Source organism: Buteo buteo, chromosome 19 (genome assembly GCF_964188355.1).
Source record: "Buteo buteo chromosome 19, bButBut1.hap1.1, whole genome shotgun sequence".
NCBI classification, from domain to species: domain Eukaryota; kingdom Metazoa; phylum Chordata; class Aves; order Accipitriformes; family Accipitridae; genus Buteo; species Buteo buteo.
Genome location: NC_134189.1, coordinates 18,440,156 through 18,463,699, shown reverse-complemented (window position 1 = coordinate 18,463,699; position 23,544 = coordinate 18,440,156). Strand labels below are relative to the sequence as shown.

Below are 23,544 nucleotides of genomic sequence, written 5' to 3'. Positions count from 1 at the left end.
GATGTATAGGACAATCATTTTAGCTAAAGTACAACTATATTTGTATTTATAGTGGCTTCTATGGGAAAGACACTAACCATAACACTCCACAAATGTTAAGAAATTCAGTTTTCCTGGAAAAGCTGTCTTTAACGGTGTCAATGGATAAACGCTATTCAAATATTAGCAAGGTGAGAATCAGAACCCATGACATCAACTGACTGTTCCTGGTGACACAGGAAGACTGTAGGAAACTCCTGATTAGAGCCTAGACCTCACGGCTCCTTTGTCCCATGCCTTAACAAGAAGACAATTCTTCTACAGGATGTAACTGTAGGAACTTATCAATAGACACTTCCTATCAGAGGCTAATAAGATCTGCTAGTTTCTGTGATAAAATATCATTGTAAACTGTGTGTTTAAGATTGCCTGCTCTTTACAAATGAAGAGTTTTTAACTGGAAAACTGCCCAAGTGGCCTACATATTCATACATACCATGTTCACACCATGTGACAGTAATTGAAATAGAGTGACTATATGGAATGCATATTGGAGAGGAAACTTGATAATGTCTTCTGGAAAAAGCTTGCTGGATGAAATGTTGCAGATGAACAGTGTCCCCTTCGAGGAAAGTAATTAATATTGTACATATTTAAAAAATATATATATAATCTGGCAACAATTTATTTCTATAGTTTGTTGTGCAGCACCAGAATATAACATATTCTTGCTGCCACTACTATTATTTATTTTTACGCCAACAGAACTTCTTTTGTTAGAAAAAAAGATAAAATAATTTCTTTAAAGTAAGGACATACTTTTGATGGCATACTCCTTAAGGAGTATACAGTAAGATGGGCAGATGGAAGACCAACAAACAACAGGGATGTGTAACTTAGGAAGGGGCATTTGTTTTGTAAACTGCATTCCCTTTATCACTGACTATTCCGTAATGAAGATGAAGTGTCTATATGAAGGTTCCACATGGAGACTTCTGTCCCAGTACAGCTTTTCCAAATTAGAAGCTTGAAGTCAGTAAAATGGCACAGACATTATACTCTTGTAGGAAAAATCTCACTACTGCCTATTTGTTTACCACAAGTATGTTTCCCAAGAGCTTATTTTTTGATATATCCAGATTTTTGGCAACTAGCTCAGAGCACCTGACTCCAGTAAGTGTAATTTCCCATTTGAGAGAACAAAATTCTCTGAGTGGCCATTTGACAAAATACTTATTTCGTATTACATTGCTTTACTTGACTGGTACTGTATATAATCATTCATTGTTATCCATTAAGTGACTAGAGTAGTTAATAAGCAAACACTGCCAGCAGAATTACTGTAAATAAGGTTCTATATATTTCAGATTGCTGAGCTATAATTAAGGCATTTCACTATTTTATACACATCTCCTTAAGCGACTCTTTCTCCACTTTTTATTTATAGATTTTCTGTTTGCATTTTAAGTTGTTGTATTCAACAGGGAATTAAGTCAGGAAAACTCTTGTGCCTGCTTTAGGACTGATACTGAATTAATTACTTCAAATCTGAATACTCTGTTTCTCCTTAAGTTAAGTGCAAGAGCTTACAGCAGAAAGATTAAGGTCAACTGCATTTCTTATTTTGAGAACATGGATTTGCTCACTTGAATGCTGATACAGTATCAGCTTCTTGTATCTTGATGATTATAAGATTTCTTGGTGACTTGTCCCTCCTCTTCTTCAGCAATAAAGTAGTGAAATAGGTATTTTGCAGTACACATGGGCCACAGCACTTGGCCTGCTCTAGAAACTCTTTTGTGACAAGCTGTAATAAGAATAGAGTCCTAAAATACTGAAATCCCTCCTTAAAGGTAGCAGAAGGATGATAATCACCTACCAGAAGCAACAGGGTCATATTATCAAATTATAGTGTGTGGGAGGGGGCAAGAAATAAATCAAACAACAAAATAAGTTGAAAAAATTTCACTTGGATATTTTTCCCAGTATATTTCCTAAAGCTCCCCCATGGTTATATCTTCATGATCTCAAACAGTGAAACAAGAAACATATTCCTCATTAAGGATATTTCTGAACCTGGAGTACCATGCAATTGTATCTGTTGTCCTTGAAGTATAAATTAACATTGTTCCTCAGTTATCTGTCATGTACAGGAGCTCAGTGACATCTACTCAGCTCATTCAAAAGCTTAATTTGCTCTTTGAACTGAGTTATATTATGTGGTCAAAGGGTCTGGATAAAGGCGCAGGAGACAGAGTGACAAACTCTTAGTCCATCGTAAGCAACTTTCAACAGAGCTCACTTTCACGGGCTCAGCCAGCCACAGCTACTCTCTTCCAGTTTGGGTAGAGAGGAAAGAATGTGACGCTTGTGCCTTAAAGGGGAAATAAGGACTGCATTTGAGCTGGTTCCCTTGTGCCAAGCCTCCCTGAATAGAACACATAAAGGAGGAAGTAAGGGTAGAAGAAGAATACTGACAGGGAGGGACCAGTGATGGACAGACCATCCAAGCTGCAGAAGAAAACTTATTCCAAGAGCTAAACTACAACAAATTGATTCCTAGAATAGTTCTGAAGAGGTCTGGTTCCCCTTTCCTTTTTCCTTAGCAGGGAGCACTAACAGGATGTGACGTGGCATCTTTATTCAGCTGCAGCAGTTTATTTTATTTTATTTTATTTTATTAATTTTTTGAGGCGGGAAAAGTAGAGCAAAGTTATTATCCTGGGGAAGAATGTCAGTCCTGCAGTGCTAGCTTTCCAGTTTAAGGGTGTCTGTACGGCAGAAAACTCTCAAATAAGTTCTATCAGAATTCAACAGCAGTCCATTTACCTCTCATGTAATTTTTGTTCATGTTCATTGCCTTACATGCTCATTACCCAGGTCCCCCAGAAAGCTAACAATTCCTACCTTGTCCTATGGGATCCCATTGTGAAGTCATGGTATCAATACAGGGCACCAGTTCTCCTTCCCAGCAGCACGCTGTGATCCCCTTCCGTGAGAGGAGAATACACGACCAGAACCGTGCAAGGCTCCAGCTCACATGTACTCTTCCTTTGGCTTTAACACACATGGAATCCCCTCTTCTTCTAAAACAGTGTTTGTGTGCTAGGTATTACTAAAGACAAAGCTTGCAGAAAAGGTCGATCAAACTTATTAGACCTGCAGGGAAACTGTAATTCCAACCAAGGACATAGAAATTGGTGCAACTTTCATCTAGAACATTTTGAGCCTTACTGAATCAGTGAAAATCTGATTTGTGTTCCAAACCAGAAACCAGCTGAGTTTTGCTCTGGTCAGACTCCTCCTAATGTTCTCAACAATGAGTCCTACCCACTTTAAACTCACAAAAGTGCCTACCTTCAAACTAGCCTCATTCCTGTAAGGTGGGTAACTTAGATGCTTAAAAATCCAAATGCATGTTTGTTGAACTGGGATGCTCAAGGTTAGCAGATGACAGGCTACAAAGAGGAGATGTTAGAGTATGTGGAGAAGAGCACCATTATTTGTTAACAAATTTGCTGAGGAGAGCTGAGAGAGTAGAAAAGCACTCAATTTCATTATTTTGGAGTTTCCTTTATTATATAAAAGTCCCTCTTTAACAAAATGAAGTAGTAGAAACAACTCAATAGCTGTTCAATGTTTTTATTCTTTGATTTTACAATAAAATGGGTGTCGTCTGTAAAACTCCCCCTCCAATGGAGCCCATAAAACTCCAGAGCCTGAAACCTCTGTGAAGCTTTGGCAAACTTCTCAGGAAATAACATAAGAAGCTGTTTTCTGGTTCATCTCATTATTTCCATGCTTACACTGATGTAATGGGAAGAGTGACACTTTGCATATTCCATTAGGACACGTACAGAAGTTTAATTCTTAAATCTTAGAGACTTTGTTCCCCCAAAAGTGGTCTCTGAAAACATCTGAAATCCCTCAGGATTCAGTTTCTGACTCTCACTACAGTGAAACCGCAAACACCAAGGTCCAATGACACTGCATGGTCAGACTTCAGCCCACGCATGAAAAGCCTTAAATCTAGCCTGAAACTCACGCCAACATGCCTCTTTTGGCACATGCTGTACTGGAGGTTTAAGAAGCTGTAGGCACAATAACATGATTGAAGGTCAAATGGAATTACATCTTTAACTTTTATGTTCCTCACATGATATGCATCACCGAAGCACAAGAAGAGCTTATATGATGAACTGTGGAACTTTACATTCAGCTAAGAGGAGTATGATGGCTGCTTCTAGTTTTACCAATCCACATGGATAATGAAGAGCTGCTGGAGCCTCACGTTCCCATATCAAGTGTGAGCTTTCTACTTCTTAGGTTCAAACTGATGAAGGGAAATGCAACCTTCTCCCTGTTTCTCCACTGCCACCCTTCAATCCTGACGGAAGCTGTTAAGTCCCAGACTCTCCCAGCTTACCTGGGTTACCCTATGGAAGCGTTCTCTCTCTCCTTTAACTCTACAGCATTTTGCTCTTAAGTCTAGATAGGGTGAATGCAGAAATACATCTCTCTGAACTCCTGTTTTTCAGGCAAAACAAATGCCATTCATTGGCAACAGGGCTGTAACCTCTAACTCATCTCTTAAAGGATTCAACATAGCCACATATTCTACAACCAGTGACATGCACTGTATTAACACTACTTAACTAGTAACAAGCTCTATAATCCATTGGTATAGCTGATCCACCCATAACTATTTATTAAAGTTGATTTCCACTTTTTTTTTGAGGCACTGAGTAAATTTTTAAAGAAAGACACAAAAACTGTAGACTCCTGAGTGAAAACAGTGCTTTTCGAAAATTGTCGCCTTCACACTGATTTTTTAGTATGGAATTTTTTATAACATAAAGGTGGATCTGCTTGTCCAAAACCATTAAATACTGAAATTACTGTGCATGCTTAGGAGACATTTTTCAATTGTTAATAATGTGGCTGGGTTATAAAAAGAGCTAATCCGTATTTTAAATTGCTCATCTGGAAATTTGGATTAGGAGGGGAAAAACCAGCAATTTTTATGTTTTAGAAAGCAGTACCAAAACACTAAACTCTTTTCAATTCAAAACAACAGCCAAAATTCATGTAAAATCAAACTGTAAATTGCTTCTGGCTGAGTAGTTGTCTGTAAAGCAGAAGGGGTGGGAGTACCAAAGAGTTTGCAATGGAAATACCGAGAAGCTCTTAACTGTAGTCACACTAACAAGAGCTGCTATCATGAAGTAATAACATTATCCAGAAATCTTTGTTCATTACCTCATTCCTAATGCCATCTCATTTCACTTGAGTTACTTGGGTCTGATGATGGGGTTAACGAGCGAGGAGGTGTTTGAGTGGGTGTGAATTAGGGGCACTGCTAAAATAGAAGCTATTTTAACAGTTCTGTGTTTAATATAGTCTGAAGCTCTGTAATTTTTTTTCAGGTAAAATACTCACACGTTCCAAGGCTAACACTGACTTTGGCAGAGCACAGATAATACCTAGACATATTCATATTACATGGAGTATTACAGAGGGACTCACGCTTCTATTCCTTTTCTACCTCTGTCATTCTACCCACAAGTCTAACATAGCAGGAATGCTAACGCTTTGATTTCCTGCATTCAGAAGTTTTCCTCAAAAAACTGGATATTTACAGTGACCATGACAAAAAACATCGCTGATAGCTTCTCTCCTCCCATCCCTGTACTCCACAAGCCATCTTCACATACTGCACAGCAATCCATTACAATATGTTCTAACATCTGCCTCCTCATATGATGTACGACCTATTTGATTGACCCTTTTTATGCTGCTCCAAGAGTGGCTGTTCATTACAGTGGCAGGGTGAACAGTACTCATTGCTTCTTCAGTTAGCAACTGGTAAATATATCTCCATTTCGGAAAAGACTGGGAACATCAAGCAGGGATCCTCCTCACTTCTCTCCGTATAGCAACAATCCACTCCATACAGTGCCTTTCTTTATCGCTAATTACATGTCACATTTCAGTCCAGAACAGGGAGGGTCTCTTGTGGGCCCTCCCATCTATCGCTAATATATTAAACATTTCTGCCAATTAAATTTTTCCATGACAAGTATTAACATTACCCAATGTTTGTGACTCCAGCGTGGGAAGCATGAATAATGCAAGAAACAGTACAGTCCTCCATTACGCAGGGACACATCTTGTTTTTGCCAAAGTCAGCAACTGTAAAATATCTCTCAACTTCTCCAGTTAATATCACGGCATAATACAGGCTTTTGGTCAAAGTGATCGTATTCACTACAATAAAAGGAGCATCTAAGGTAACATAAAAGCACTTCACAATATCCCAGGCATTAAATAGTATCCTTATTCTCACCATCTATCTTTCCATCATGTGTTTAACAACATTAACATACTTCAGGATCACTGTCAATTGTCTGAAGTCATCTGGCATGAAATGGAATGAATATGGCTATAAAAACGTAGGGGAGCAACGCACTGACCAGCACAACGGGCATCACCTCTTCCCAAGGATGGAAAACTCAGCTGACACAGGGAAACTACACAGATTTGGTGGTTAAAAAGTTGTCTGCACTGACTCCAACTCAGTGTCTTTCACAAATTCCAACCACTACAGAAATACAAAGTTGGCCTTGCCGCTCCATGTCCCACCAGCAATCACAGAAATACTTTGACTTTATTGTCCACTGTTACTTGCTTATTAACTGGAATTGGCTGGGCAAATGAAAAAGATAACTGAACCACAGTAGAAACGCGAGACAAAGTGGGGGTAAGTGGGGACTAGGTCTGAGCTAATCACCCTCGGCTCCCTTTATAAAAACTAGAATGAAACCTACAACTTTAGGCCAGATGAATTATACATGTTAGGCGTCCATGGCTAAAGATGACTTTCATCCCACCGTCCTGAGTACAAACCAGGAAAAAAACTAGCTAGTCTGTGCTCAGCACGTCTATGTCATTTGTTAAATTTTGTGTTTGCAGCTTAATTTTTTAAAGTGAAATATATCTGTCCTCTCTGAAGTTCATGAAAAATACACATTTCCTTTTTTCTTGCTGCACAAGTAAGATGGAAAGTGACTTTGTCTCCCTCAAAGCTGTACAACTGGTAAGGCGTACAGCTACATTTTCAGGACAGAACATGTGGGAAAGGGCATGTAACTCCCCCCACAGTTGCCTGCAAATTACTTTGGATTTGTGTAGAGAACATACATGTTAACATAGAGTAGAGTGTGAACCCAAGGAAAATGAAGACAAACACTGACAGCTGGCCAATCTTGCCCTTCTTTACTGTGTTTGCCTCAAATATAGTATGTTTGTAAGAATGTGTGAAGTACTTCTGAAAAAACAGTTATACTCCATTTAGTTTTAACAAGCAAAGGAACATACAATTTACAGTTCCCTTCAGAAGAATCTGATTTACCAAAATTCATGGAGAAACATCAGCAAATTCGCAGGAGGAGTTAGATAACTAACTTATTCAATGTCTTGTAAATTTTGGAACATGGCTATTTCATTCAGATTGTTTTTTGCATATGTCCAAGGTTACACTGATTTTATATAATCATTTCTTCTTAAATTTTATCTTCAATTTAATGTTCCAAAAAGAATCAGACCAATGCTTATACCATACATGGTATTTTTCTTCCAACAGTGGGTTGTTACCACATTTCAGAAGGACACTGACCATCAACTACGATTTCTTTTTCCAACCAAGACAGGATGTAGAACAGGGAATCTTTGCCGCCTGCGTCCCAGCAGTGACTGGCAGACAGCCTCTCTCATCCTCCTCGTAGGGAATTTTGAGGAGATTCACACCATTAGGATACGATGGACATATGCTGCACAGCTCATCCCCAATTAAGTAAGACCAATTATGGTAAGTTAGATCTCTGTCCTTCAAATATACTTCTATTATGCCACTCTCAGCTCCGTCCCCAGTATTTAATATACTGCAAGCATAGGAAGGATCCACTGGAGCTTGCCTTTGCAGAAGTAAGAACTATGACTGGAAGACAACAGTCATCCTGAAAGGCCTTTTGCTTCAATTTGCTGTGCAGGAGGATTATACTGATTTTAATGAGCTTAGGATAAGTAACGTCCTAGAGGACATACATCACAAATTTTCTCATAAGACTGAAAATATCTTACCTTCCAGTATTGTTTATAATTAGTGTCATTGTCCAAATTGTTTCCCTTAGAATCACTGTTCTTATAGATGATACCTATCAGTGTCATCACTAACAGCTTTTTAGACTTTTGACCCGCCTTGAAAGTAAAGCATTGTATAAACTGTAAATTGCTTTGACTAACAAGACTGGTAACAAATATGACGTGTTCAGGGACAGTATAATGTGTACTAGCAGGACCACATGGCATTTGGAGACGTGGGGGGAATGACTCGTTTTAGACTTCCACAGTTAACTGTAACCTCTTTAAATTGAATTGCCATTTCTGCAGTAGCAGAAACAAGCAACCCCAAAGATGATATCTATTCTCATTGGCCTAGAGGAAATCTAAGAAGTTGTCAGCGGTATTATCCTTCGTCCCTCTCCCCCCTGCTTGTCTTCCATATTCCGATGGCTGTTTATGAGCTCAGCTGTCATTCTTTGCGCCAGGGAAAGATAGATGGGACACACCAACCCCAACCTAAGTGACCTTTGGATGTGACAAGATTTTTAGGTCAGTCCCGCTAAATGGAAGCCTTGGTGTATCGAGGCTCGCCTCAGGGTGAAATTTCCAGTGAATTTATTATCTCCCAATGCCCTTTGGACTGCTTCCCACCATCAAACACCATGGCAGCACTCGGAACAGGAAGAAATACATTAACTGGAATCTGATCGTTTTAAAAGGTTACAGCTGCCCAAATATAATTTAATTTCATACTTGCCCTTTGAGGGTTTGGTGTATATTTTCATTTTATGACTGCAAATGATAAAGCTCTTAAGATTCCAGGCAATAAAAAGGAAAAGGGGGGAGAAAGTATTTTAAGGGTTAGAAGTCTATTCAGTTCATAGTCAATGAGCAAAGTGACAAATCAGCTTTTTTTTAATCTAACATTTCCTCAGTTTTTTTTAGTATTCATTCCTTTCTACACTTGATCATGAACAATACCTTTTAGTGAAATCAAACCTGTAATGCCACCCAGTCTGATATGAAAGAAACATTTGACATTCAAGCATCTACCTATCCTATATCCATTAAGGACCTGATTCAGAGCAGCAATTAATGTGAAGTGAAATGAAGTTATCTGAATAAACCAATGCAAAAAAAAAATAAAAATCAATCAGACTTAAGAAATTGCTTAAATTTAAGTATAACACTTTGAGTTTTAACTGGGTAGGCCATGGCTCATTCCAGAATCTCTTCTTCTCTAATTTCTTCTGTCTGAGCTCAGGTCATGTATACAACTTCATCTACCCATGCCCACACAGTACAATAAAAATCAGGGTACCCAACACTGCTTTTGGGGCAGCATTGTATTTGCTTAGTCCCACACCTGTGCAATAATTAAATTCTAATGCATGAGTATATGGGATATGACATCCTAGTACACAACACGAAATGCTGGGAAATTATGCTCATTCTCTCTTTTTCCCACTTAAAGGGAAAGCAAGCACCACACACTGAAACACAAGCTACCACACAAATGTGAGCATGGCCAGCTTGGACTAGAGGTAGGAAATGCTGAGCACTCACATCTTTTGCCGTATCCAGTGAAAACTGAGTTACCAAATGAACGCCACCTCTCCATCAAACATTCTGATACAATTTTGATGACCGTTTCCTTTCCACAAAACTAATCACAGGAAAAATAAAACAGCTGTGGAAAGGAGGAAGGATTAAGTGTGAATGTTGTATATCCTATTTTCAAAGCCACCGTAAGAAATTAATTATTGCTGGGCTCCCAAATCCCTTCAGGCCTCTTTAAAAATCTTATCCAAACATACATTGATACATACCATCCGAATTACTTTCGCCACCAGTATATCAGACCAGCATATAGCAAGAAGCAAGGCTGCCATGATAATGGGAATGGGATGAGTAGGATTGATTGGCCTAAACCAAACTATATTCCGAGGCAGTTACTGGTGACACAGCAGGACAGTGATTTAAATGTAAGCTACACATATGTGACATACTGCTTATGCTAAACGTCAATATGCCCTGAGTTTGTAAAGTAAACATTGGAATATTGAACAAATACCAGTGCAGAACTACTGTGGAGAAAGTCAGAGATATTTAAGGACAGTTTAACCTACTACGAAATGTAGCACACCTATTAGTATTTCTATTGTGAAAGTTCTAATTTTCAGAAGTCCAGAGTTTGATGGTAAAATCAACATTGGCGATAAAATAGGACTTCAGTCATGTTCTTTTGCCAAAGTCAGCTAGATCCATTTGGTTCCCTTAATGAAGTAAGTACGCTGCTGTATTCTATGGTAAATGGCCCCAAACACTTTAATAACACTATCACAAGCTGTAATGTTTTGGTGCATTAACGGTGAATACACTGTTGTAATTTGTAAAGAGTGTTTTGAGCCATGAAAGTGAAAAGAAAAATCCGGAAAAGAAAATGGAAAGGCTTTGTTGCCAAGTGCTATTTTCACACTCCAGCGTGGAGCGAAGCGTAGAACCTGCAGAGTGGACACTTCACCTTCCGAAGGGCAGAGAGCGGCTGGCCTTGCTGCCCAGGTGTGCTGGGGGACAGCCGGCCCTCCCCAGCCCAGCACCCCTGGGGGGGCACACCGGGATGCTGCTTCTCAGACCCCTGAGCGCATCAGGCAGGGGAGGGTACCACCCCTCGTAGCACCCCACGTCTCTGAGGGATCAACCTCGTTCCCTTGCACGCAAACCACCAGCGCCAGGCACCTTTGGGAGAAACAGATACCTTACCGATAGGAAGGAGCTGAAAAAAGCCACTCTGCAGCAGTCCCCCAGGACAATTCGACTCCCTCAATATGCCACAAACAGATTGCCCCTGTCAGCTGCTGCTGGTGCAGTATGTGGCACAGCTGTGGTTACTAAACGCAGGTACGGCTCGCAACATGGGTAGAAGATTCTGCTGTAGTGTGGATTTTAAGTAGGGAGAGCAATCACTCTAAACAGCAAGATGCAGAGGTGCAGATATAGCTGGAAAATGCTTTTAAAAATCTCAGTTTCTACCACCGTGAGAGCATTTGAAACTTTCTTACTGCTCTCATGTTGTATTGATAATCATAGGATACTGATTTCAAAGCTTCTTCCAGCTTAAAAATACACACCGACTGTCAAGTACGTTTTTTTTTCTTGTATATGTGCTTTTTATTTTGCTTTTTAGTTTGATTTGTATGTTTGTCCATTAGGGAAAGACAATTCACATAGTAGCTTGCTGACAGCCCTGCTCTCTGTAATTCTATAGTTTGTCAGTCTCTGAGATAGATGACTTAACAAATTTGCAGTATATTTCTGGTTGGGCAAGTTATCTGTGATATGACCAGTCTCTATGGCTAAGGAGTTAAGGCATGTAAAGCCAGTAGTCTGCAACACTTCTCTCCTTAGCTATTTAATGAATGGACAGGAACAGAAGCAGACCGTTGGTAAAAATGGCAAACAAATAAGGTAGTTATGCAGAACGAAAGGGATACTTAGAAGCTAGTCTAGGAATTAGACTCAAACTCAAGAGACCAGCAGAGCTCATGTGGGTTACAAACTTAAAAGTTAGTCTTGAGGACCACTAGGAGCTACAGGTACAGCTGCCTCCAAATTTTCTTGTTCAGATTGATCTTACAAAATCCACTGGAGTGGAAAATGGTAAGAACCTCTGAAAGGAGAAAAGGAATTTGAGGAAACTGAGCCTAGGTATTGGGGAAATAATTGCACTCTGACTTAACCTCAGGAACAGGCTGATGCTATCTATGCGCAACAGAATAATTAAGTTTGACACTCTGAAAGTTACATCCCCAGATATTAGGGTATCTTCGATAGAGCTAAGTTCAACTGATGACTTTGGAAAGAAAACAAACAGAACAAGCATCCTGACCTCAGTAGTTTGTTGTCTAATACTTACATCTACAGTAACTACGTATTTCACAGTTTCAAACTGTGCCTAAAATTAGCCTCCATTCATAAAGGGTGCTCAGATATCCCGGCTGGTAACAGATAACCATGGCAAGGAATCAGACGTAAGAAAGACAGGATGAGAGTAAGAGCACAAGGACTTTTAATGGCTTGCACTGCTCTTGCCGTATGCAATTTATATCACTGGCCAGTGATATTCTCCCCATGTACACTTTTAGTATGCCGTTGGTTTATTTCTATCCCATTCTGCCTCGTCAATTGGCAATGACCTAAAACTTCAGAGAAAAAAGAATGGTCATAAACAAGACTGTAGTAAGAAATAACACATGAATTGAAATTCTTACACGTTCATATATTATACCAATCTGCATCTAACAACAAACCATGTCATATGACCTAGGTACAATCAAAGCTAGCAAGATTTCAAGGGAGATTTTCTTGTGTTAACTTTTGGGATGCATGAAATGTAGTAATTTGATTTGTGGACCTAAAGGAGTGAGCGTCAGTAAATAGTTAGTTTTGTGCAAGTCAGCTTTTCTCACTGTTGTTGTTTGTAGCATTGTTCTGCAAGCTCTGAAGAGTGTGCGTGTTAGTGATTTGCAGTTTTCCTGTGTGTTTGTCTGTCACGATGTTCTGCTGAGGCACTGTAAATATACACTATTGGCAGAGCTCAGCATGAAGACAATGAATTCCAAAAATATCCAGAAAAATTCACTAGTCTGACTGCAGCCTCGTGCTTTACAGGAGGCCCATAGCCCTCAGTTTATGGTTTCCGAGTGAGTCCCCCCGCAGCCAGCCAAGCCCCACTCAGTGTGGTTTCCCGTCCCGTCCCCCCCCCCCCCCATGGACCGTTTGCTCAGGATTATACAATCTTATTTGCATGATTATATAATCTTCTTTTCAGCAACATCCCTCTGAAAAGAGCAAACAACATAATAGGAAAACCAGTAGCATAAGCCAACTATTTCAAAACCCAGTGTCTGGAATGCACAAAAAGCAGAAAGTAGGAAAAAAAAAAATAATAAAAAAATGTTTTTTTGGTTTTGTTACCAGATTTTTCATCCAGACCTTTCCAGGGAGAATTAATTCCAAACGAATACAAGCCATGAAAGACCGCATTCTGTGAAACACAAACACTTCACAGGTTTTCTGTGTTGCCAATGGAGGGAGGGAGGCGTCGTTTTGGTTATCTCAAGGTGTATGTACGAAGGTGGCTATTTACTTCTTTCTGAACAGAAGCTACTTCGGGGAAGTATAAGACAATTCTCAGATGTTTGTTCCCCCCCCCCCAGCCCAGTTTAAGACTCTGGCAGACAGGTGTTGCCATTGCTGCTATTTTGACACGGGTTTTGTCCTGCAGCTGGCTGAACTCATAACGTTGACACCACCATTCTAACCATCAAGTCCCAGTTATATCGCACGGAAGAATAAACAAAGTGTTAGCTGACATATATGCCTCCACTCCTCGAGTTTGCTCTTCTTTTATACGCTTCAGACTTTCTCCTAGACAGGACGCTGTGTAAGTGAAGACTGTCATATTCCAATCTGCAAACAGGCTCTTCTGCTGGCTGCTAAAACTACTTATGATGTCAGTTACTTCAGCAATATTCATCTAAAATTAATGCCTTATAAATAATCAAGGAGTAATCTGCTTCCGTCTGTCAGGCTAACCCCAAAAAGAAAGAAGTGTAACATTTTTGCGAGAGAAAAGAAATTAAGGATGACCTGACCTCGCAAGTATGCTTGCCAGACAGTTACACACTCTTTCTTGCATGACCTATTTTTCCCTGCTCACACCGCAGAGATGTTTCAAACAAATGGCCAGTAATTCAGACTGCTTGAAACACAGAGGGTTGCCACCCAAACAAGACAGTTGGGCATCTTAATGGCTTTGTCAGGTTTCCAAAAGTTTTTAGTGACTTGTTATCTCTTTTCAAGTTGAAATAGAGCTCTGTTTGTCTAGTCCGTAAAGGATAATGTCAAATGTCACACTTTTCCAGAAACTGGTGTACTGGGTATGGATCATAGCCTAATATTTTGTTGCATATCACAGTGTGTGAATGGCCTGTGTGAAGAAGTATACCAAGTACATACATCTAGTATACTCGGTGGTTTAGTTACAACACATACTAACGTAAGGAATAACTTATAGCTAAAGAAATTATTTATAGCTTAAGTAAGCCTTCCTATAGCCTAAGTTCCAGGGCTGGAATACTTTCAACCTGCTTTTGAAAGATGCTGAGAACTATTGCCTACAAAATTCCCATGAGATTTAGAGAACATCTGTTTCTACTACTAGAATCAGATTCTGTACCAGTTATGAAGATCCGCATCACCTGTAGTATGAACTATTTAATACCTGTGATTTTCAACCTTTTTGCTTTGAGAACTCCACAACCTTCTTAGTAGAGACAAAGACTAATGTATCATGATATAAAAGCCTATCTACAACAGGTTAACTTTTCTGAGACACCTTTCAGACCCATTAAAACTATTAATGGCCCCCTAGCAGAAAATCACTGAATTATACTATTATGAGATATTTAAGGTCACTACAAGAAAAAGGCACAGAAATGGTCATCTTTTGCTAATTCACAGAAGTCAAGAAGGTAAGAGAAAGCTTGAGACAGAGAAAGACAAAGGAAAATGGAAACAACACAACAGATGAGGCGAAAGAAAAATAGAATAAATGCACGCATATGGAAGACAAGGCGAAGGACTGGGTTTCTTCACGCTGGGGCTTATATGTAAAGAGACAACAATATGAAGCTGAAGGCAGGCAAATAGGAAGTAACATGGAAAAGACATTGCTTGTGCTATTTCCATTGTCCAAATGTCAAACGCCTTCTGGGAACCCGGGGGGGTGGGGGGAGGAGAAGTAATAGCTGTATAAGCATCTTGTAACAGGTTCTTCCTAAAGGGGATTTCTTGAAAACTGCTAGGCTCTGATGCTAGCCCATATGGGCTCAGGAAAGTCAGAGAAAACGCTGGCTGCACTTTTTCCAGGCTATTTGCATATGTTCTTTAGTATGCAGAATGTCTCTGTATGTAATTGAATTGTTGTTTTTGCCTCTATTAATACATATGCAAATGAGTCACTACTGCAGCTGTGCTGTATTAATCATATGTGTGCTTCTGTCTGTCTGCCCTGCAGGCTCAGGGTCGGAGGGAGGGGGAAGAGGGAATTCAGTCTCTTTAACCTACAAGAAAACTCACTCATGCAGACAGAGGTCTGCTAGCAAACAGCAGGCCTGAGTTACAACTGGAAGGAAGATAGGCTGGTCATTTTTCAGTCTTTTTCATTTTTCATAGATATGGATGGAATCTGAAAGTTATGCAGAAAGGACTGTTAATCTAGATAAAATGAATATGCTACCACTGCTAATCCTTTCCCCTGGAGGGCTGGGGAGGGAGTTATAATTTGACAACCCACAGAGTAGCCATGATATTGTTTTACCATGTGTATTTACTGCCTGTAAATGTCCACTGTATGTTCAGACACTCACAGTGCTCAATAAAATACAAAGCATTTATATACAGTCTGTCATAATGACTGTCTTTCGTAAATTGACTGGATTCCAATAAAATGATGCGATCACGCTTTTCATTCAAATCTATTTTGATACAATATATTGAGTTTACCCATAACATTGTATAAGATTATATCAAAGGCAAGTATGGGCTATTTAGACACCAACTACAAAGCACATTTACCCACCATGAACAAGATTTATTTGAGCTGATATGTTTGGTGGTTCATGCTTTTACACAATCTATCACAATCTCTAGCTCTCAGCAGGCATCCGGAAAGTGAGGACTAGTTGCATCCTGGTGTTGTGAGGCTTGCTTTTGAGTTTACTGGGAGGAACCTTTTCCATTTAAAAACAGGGATTGCTCAGAAATGCTCCTGGCACTCAACAGCCTCTCACTCAACACCTTACTTAGACAGTCTAATGAATATTTTCAAATCATCACTAAGACTTCATAATAAATAAGAAATCTTGGAAAGTTCAAATTTTTGAAGACAATGTACCCCACGCCCGCAGAGAGATCTTCACCCTGTTTAGATGGCTGTAGCTTCACTTCCATGAAGAGTACTATGCCCCATTTTTCTAGTTGAAGAACTGGACCTTGGTCTTCAGTGATCTCTTATAAAAATGGCCGTCTTGGCTACTCATTAGCAGAACAGGTAGTGAATATCTAGTGGCCAACACATTCACTTACAAAGCCAGAAACAAGTAGTGGACAGAAGTAGGGAATATAGAAACTGCATGAATGTAGCAATTTTTAAAACTATTTAAAAGGGCATCCAACAAAAAATGTATACATATTATGTTGTTTTATTACTCCTATTATTATCATTATTTGTGATGGCCATCAGAAACAGCATAGGAATACGCTGAGCTAATGGCAGATGGACAACTGCCATCTTTTGGTTATGCTAATGAGAAATGTCGCTTTTCATGTACTTTGCTGTTTTTTTCCCCAGATGTGTGTGCTCACAGTGAAAAACTAATTCTACTTTTTTTATGCTTAAGTGGATTGTATGAGTATTATAATATTGTAATTAAGCTGTGCATTAATGATTCATTCCCTACAAATTAAGTCAGAGTCCTATTAATGAGAACAGGTAAAGTAGAAAAGCAAACAGTGAAAGGATACTGACTCTCACTGTTGAAAAGCCAGCTTAGACGGTATTTAAAGGTAGAGACTGCCCAGCAAATAGAAGGAATAACCTTGCACTGCTAAGAAATAGTTTACCTTCTTGTAGGCAAAGAACTGGTTATAGTAATATCCCAAAGAGGTCATGAATGTAAATTACAGAGTAAATGAATAATGGATAAAGTATTGCCATCTCTTGGCTACATTCCGTAGAGACAATAATGGGGCATCAGACTTTTCTTCTCAATCAGAAATAATTCATATGCCTTTGCAGCACTGGCAAGTTGGCTCCCCAATACAAGGAAAGAATAAAGCTTTCAGTATTCAGATGTACCACTACAGTGTTCATACAGTTTTTTCAGGGTCTTCTTTCACAGATTTGAGGCATTATAACACTGGAAGGCCAACTGCTTAATCTGGTCAAAACTGGTTATGTCTACAGATTATAGTAAGAAATCAGAAAGAGATATGCCAAAAAAAAAAAAAGTGCTTGATAATTAATGCATGAAAATGCAGTGCCATCTCTTTAAGAGAGGTGAAGTTCTATCATCAGCAACACTTCAAATGAAACTTAAGGAGATACTTCAGTGAAATAACCTGAACTGGCAAGTGGAGAGATGTAGCTCATCCCTGCAATGGTGCAGAAGCCAAAAGGAAGGTAGTATGCAAGAAAAAAAAAAGGTATCTGACTGAGCAGGCAGTCCTCATGCTTTTTGTTTCACAGGCAACAGATATTTTATGTAATACTCATATGATCATTGGAACAGTCTATCTTCTGATCAGTCACTGTATACTTGTTAAATAGCTCTATGCTTTCCGTTTCCTTCAAGTAAGACAAACATGGAGACCACAGATGATTATGTGACCCTTAAGGTATCTAGAAGCAAGGTTTTCCAAAGGAAAATTTCTAATGAGTCAGACACCTAAATAATAGCAAGATGAACAACTCTGAGAAGCACTTAAACTCCAAATGGGTTTAACTTTTCTCAAAATCTAGCCAGTGCCTGCATGTGGCCCGAATTCTTCTGAAAATGTAGTCCAGACTGTGTATGCTAAATTCCACTGAAAATCAGTCCTTGTTACACATCTTCCCACACCACTGAAAAGAACAGGTTTGTAGTAAGAAAAAAAAATTGACCCAGGTACTTAACAAAGAAAGTGCAAACTAAAAAACGTGGTCAAATTATTTTTCCAGATATGTTTGAGGTCTAAATCTGCTCATTGTTTTTACACAAATAGCCAAAGAGAATCAAACAGGATTCTTCAAATGGCTGGTCTCCAGAACTGAGACCCAGCTGAAATGCTTTTGCACTCATATGCTGACACGAGGTTCTCTTGATCTGTATAGTGACAGGTTTGGTCATAATGTTGAACACAACCACCAAGAATCATGACATCCAGTTTCATGCTAAGATGAAGAGGGAAGAAAGTTTGAATGTGGGCTCTCAAAACTTTCTGGGGAGTTTTTCCAAGAGCAGATGTTTGCGGGAAGTCTGTATTACATCAGACAACTATACTGTTTTGACAGGACGCAAAATGTCCATATAGTAACAGTACACGGTCAGCTGTCATTATACATCCAGCATTATCTTTCAGTATAGTTATGGGTATACACAGCATTTGTATTACTGCCAATTAATCAGTCGTTGTCACTATTTGGTTATCAAACAAACAATCTGGGAAATCTGAACCATTCACACTCCCAATGGTGCAGATTCCTCTCAATTTTCAGATTGGGTGATCAGGTCCTTTGTTTCCTACTGCTCAGAAAGCACTCAGGAATTATTTTTTCCTCAGAAAAGAAACCACCAGACGTAATTTTATACTGAATTTGCTCAGAAACATCTATTTCATACTAGGTATGCTCAAGATGACCAGTATTAGAATAATCACTTCAGTTTACTTTGTGTAAAACTTGTTACATGATATCTATGCTTACAGCTTTGAATGCTGATCTTCAAGATGGAGGAATTTAAATCCCTCATGGGCTGAACCATATAGGAAAACATCATGTCCATATAACGTGTACAGCAGTACTTTCGATTCATTAGCCTTATTCAGTAAAACACAGTGGCAAGGCTAAGTTCAGTTTTGTTCCCATTCCTCTGAAACAGGATCACTCTGCTGCATCACTCTTGAAGAACAAGACCATATGAAAATTATAGGGGGAAACACCAACATAAGAAACTCATGTGCTAACCAAGAGGGACTTTACTGCAATGAGGGTGTATTTTAAAATGACACTTCACACAATGTTTGGGACTGAATCTTCCCATTAACAATGGAGAGCTAAAAGCTTTTTTTCAAATGGCATTTATGTCATTAAATATGGGTATGAGTGAATATGCAGGGCAGACAGACAGCTCTTTATCAGAGGACAGGCTCAAGCATGCACGGTGTTAATTCCAGATTCTCCAACATGGCCCCATCCGTCTACTCCTTTTGCAACATCTAACAATGTGAGTTTTAGTTTCCATTCTTATTGAGTCATTAGTCTCTCTGTGGATACTGGAAATAAAGGCAATCACGTGTGGCTAATTGTGGCAGATATCGGATGACAGAATCTGTATACCCCAGTGGGGACTCAAAGGCAGGGAGAGCAACGGAGGGCTTCAGATTACGAACCCAGCAGTGGGAATCAACAGGGCATTTCAAAATGAGAGATTACATTTTCACTGACAAAGAGTATCTTTGCCATAGGAAAACAATCAGGTGTTAGCTCTAATAAATACAGTGTGCACTTCAATTACAAAATGAAATTCAGTTTTGACAACCAGGAATAAAAATGTACTTCCTATTGATCTCACAGTACACTACTAAAGCCATGCCCAACTTAAAATTCTCTAATGCAGTAACAAATAAATGTTTATCGCTATGTAAACAAACAAGAAAAATTCCTTGGCTTTGTCTTCACCAAGATAACGTTGTGTACCAAATTCTGCTGGGAGCAACAAACTGAGCATTGTGTCAGGTTCTTTGATCTCCCCTGAAAACTACTGCTTTTAGTATACAAAGCCTGAAAGATGAGTGATAGGGAGGGTAGAAAAAGAAGACAAGAAGGAACATTGTACTTTTCTGACCTTCCGCTGTCTGATGACCAGATGACAGAGGGTTTGCAGGGAACACTATGGTTACATGTAATGTAGGGGAATGTCTCAAATAAGAAGGGTTCCTCCCTGAAAGAGACTGTAATGGCTGCACATTCACTCATGCCATTTAAAGGTGGTTTTGGACCAGTTCTTCGTGACAAACATCATGAATGTTTCTTCCTGACTGAAGAAACAGCCATCACTGAGCTAAACTGTATTTGAACAGAGTTTGGAAGGCACAATCCTTCTAGGCTAGCAGCTACACTAGATTCAGCTCCACTCATGCTAGCATGGGTGAGAGTCCATTCTGAGCACTGTATCATAAAACCTTTCTCAAAGCACATCTAGCCTACCTGACTCTTTCAAATGGCACCAGAAATTAAGAGGCATGTCCAATTTCTATTCAACAGGTCATACTGATAGCTAAAAATCACCGTTAAGATGTGAAGAAAGACAACTTTAAATTTCCTCCAGCATATACACACCCTTAGAGATCAAGTCTGGAATATTTGAAGGAGTCTACAGAGCTAGTAATTTCAACCTCTCCCACTGACTGGCTGCCAAACTCTCCCTTTAATTCCAGACTAAATAACGTGTAGCAAAACAACATAGGTGAACTTGGTCAATACTTGCATTTTAATGTTCTCCTTTGCACAGAAACAAGAGGCCTTTGAGGTTTTCAAATTTTCCACAACCTAAACTCATCTTAAGATATTTATGAAGTCAGTCACATTTGCACAAAGCCCACCTTTTTATAAGGAAACTGTCATTGTGATAAATCGTATTTTAATCAGAATACTTCAGCCCACCACATGCAGAGATACAGCCCAAAGATGGTCCTGAAATGAAAGTAAACGATCCTCCCAACTTACTGGAGCACTGATGCATTATTTTAGCACTAGCTTGAAGGACCGCAAAAACAAGTAGAATTAGACTCAGACCCCTATTTTCTCATTGCTAACTAGCTCAATTTTTGTTTTTTCTTTTTTCCCCCCTATTTCTTCCATATGTGCGTTCATATGTGTTGGGCTATTATAAGCACTTTATCAATACTGACGTTACTCCTCAAAATTCATTTCAGAGGGATGACTTTTATGGCTCCCATGATTCTTAAGCCGCCTACAGTATTTGTAACTCACAGAATCAGAAACTAACACACAGACAGTGTAGCTTTTCATACGAAGGCACAATAGGAATGAATGTATTAACCTCTGTGGTGCATGGAATGTGTCAGCTTACACACTGGCAGCTATTCCTGTGAAACTCAGCTAACTTCCGCTGGCTGTGTTAAAATAAAAAAAAAAAAAAAATCTTCCCCAGAACTATGTCCCACGCTCTCGTATGCTGGCCAAACAACTGAAATATCTGATGTTGCAGAGAGTCTACTTCATACTGATGCTGGCCAAACTGAGTTTGAGAATGCATTTTACATGTACTGTTTATGAATGCTCAGCTTTTCCAAGCAGGTATAAAGCTCTGCTGTTCCATGTGACTTGGCAAATAATAATGAGCGTGGAGACAAATTAGCAATGGAGAGTATGGGAGGTTTCTTTGTTTCTACAAAAGAGTTTCAATCCAGATTTTGCAGAACTAGAGATAATTTGGATCTTGATTTCGTTTTAGTTCCAAATTTGACCTGGCTTCATCCTACCAGCAAAGCATACGTGGCAGGTAACAAAATTCAAACTGCGGAGATGGACATCACATTTGCTTAATTCCAATGACTGGACAAGGGTTGCAGGGATTAGGAACACCTGAGGAACATCTGCACTGCTATCATTAAGACCCATGGACACCCTAATACCTCCAAAATTTAGAATGATATTGGGAGTTTTGAATCAGATACATCTGGCTACCAGGCCAACTCTTTAACATAGCTCAAAAAAAAAAAATATTCTTTAGTATCTTTCCACTTGTTTTCTAATTTACTACGTTAAATCAGTATAAACGCTAACTATCTGCACTACAGCAGTGCCTAAAAAGTGCTGGGTACCATAAAACACTGTAGGAGGGGCCAATCATTGCTCTGAAGAGCTTACAGCCTAGAAGGACATAATCATGTTAAGCGACTTTTAAGCAGTTTAAAAGTGCTTGTCAGGACAGAGCTTTGCTGCCCAGCAATGTGCTTCCTTTTGCTGGTTTACACCTAGCCAGCCTCTACAGCCTGCATCAGAACTGTCTAATGGAAAAGACAAGCAAACATACTGCTCTGCAGAAATCTGAAGTATAAACCTAAAAGTAGTTAACTTGACAATAAAGACACAAAAACGTAACAAGAAGCTCCCTCGAGGTAAAAGAAAAATGTATGTGATTTGACTATTATTTTGCTTCCGATGCAAACTTTACGCCAAGAGACCAGAGCAAACCCCCTGTTAATTGCATTGTGTTCAAATGGAAGAGAAAACTGGTTTTCGTATTTACTTAGCCTTTGCCTCTTCTGCATTGTTTTCGGACTTACCTGCAGTTGGAGTGGGCCTAAGCCTGGTGTTGCTGCGGCAGCAGCTGCCATGGTAGTTGGGATCAGCTGAACAGGGTAAGGGTCACCTAAGTAAGAGAATAATAGAGGCGTCAGCACCTTTTATCTACTCTCCACCTGCAAATTAAAGTCCTGCATTCACTCTTTCCAAAAGCCTTCTTTTGTGTGCCTTGTTGAGGCCTAATGAAAAGCTCTATTGTGCAGCCTTTTACTAACACTCTTTTCACAATTCTGGCTGAGAGAGGAATGTGAATAAAAGGCACAAGCAATTAAGGCGGAAACCTCATCCTTTTTCATGATGTATTTAGGGAAATGGAAAAAAAAAGTGCACATTGATCAGAAGGCTGCACTTCAAAAAAAAAAAAAAAAGGAAAGAAAGAAGATGGGGGTGGAAGAGAAGAAAAGGAAAACAGTACAACCTTGATAAGATCACGGTGTTAGAAGGGGACAAATTTACAAGCTTGTCCAGAATATGAAGTTAACCGAATTCTGCTCCCTGTTAGTAAACTGAGCCTCACACAGATCAGAAATGGCACTCCCTTGACTACTGTGTTTTCTTTTAGGTGAGCGGAAAAAAAAAAAAAATCTTGCTTTAGTTTCAGAGTTTGATCCTACAGCAGGAAAAAGCATGTGAGGTTAAGTGAATCAGACACAAGCCTCCAAAATCCCTGCGCCAACTCCACTTCATGACTTGTGATTCAATTTTTCTTCTGAGGGAAAACTACTTTAGTTTTAGTAAGAACTGCATTGTGCTGCATGAGATAAAGGGACCCAGTAAACGCTTAAGAAAAAGTTGCAGGCATTTATAAAGGAAAATTACCTGAGATGGCAAAAATCAAGATGGAGACAGGCATGTTTTAATGTTATGGAGTGCTCACTTTTCATCACTCCCTACGTATCTGATTTGTTAAAATAAACTTCGTACTAGCCCATCAACAAAACTATTAAGAAAACTGGTTAAAAAAAAAAAGTTACACGCATTATATTGCTTCTCCAAATGATAAAATGTTTAAGCACTTTCCACTCAAATAAGGATCACCAGGGCATTTCTGTATGTCCCTATGTTCTGGTAGCATGCATGATTTCTGTAGCATTAAAACAGCCACTTGAAATGAGACTATGGAAAAAGCAGAACACTTTATCAGGAAAATCTACCTAAATGTTCCTGTACATTTCACTAGAGAGGTAGATTAAAAGTTTTCTTCCTTTATTGTGCTTTTTTGAGCGAACTGGGGAGAAAAAAGATAAATCGAGAAGGCAATGCAGGTTGTTCTGTACAATTATTATTAG

The 23,544-nt window shown here is 39.3% G+C and overlaps 1 protein-coding gene across 9 annotated transcripts in view; it reads right to left on the bottom strand.

Annotated features, from left to right (window-relative positions):
- Positions 1 to 23,544, bottom strand: part of SOX5 (SRY-box transcription factor 5) — a 291,945-nt gene that overhangs the window by 63,702 nt on the left and 204,699 nt on the right. For all 9 annotated transcript variants that reach the window (XM_075051376.1, XM_075051377.1, XM_075051378.1 and 6 more), the window contains one exon: positions 22,237 to 22,322. In XM_075051376.1, coding sequence (XP_074907477.1) covers positions 22,237 to 22,322 — 86 coding nt within the window. The remainder of the gene's footprint in view (positions 1 to 22,236; positions 22,323 to 23,544) is intronic.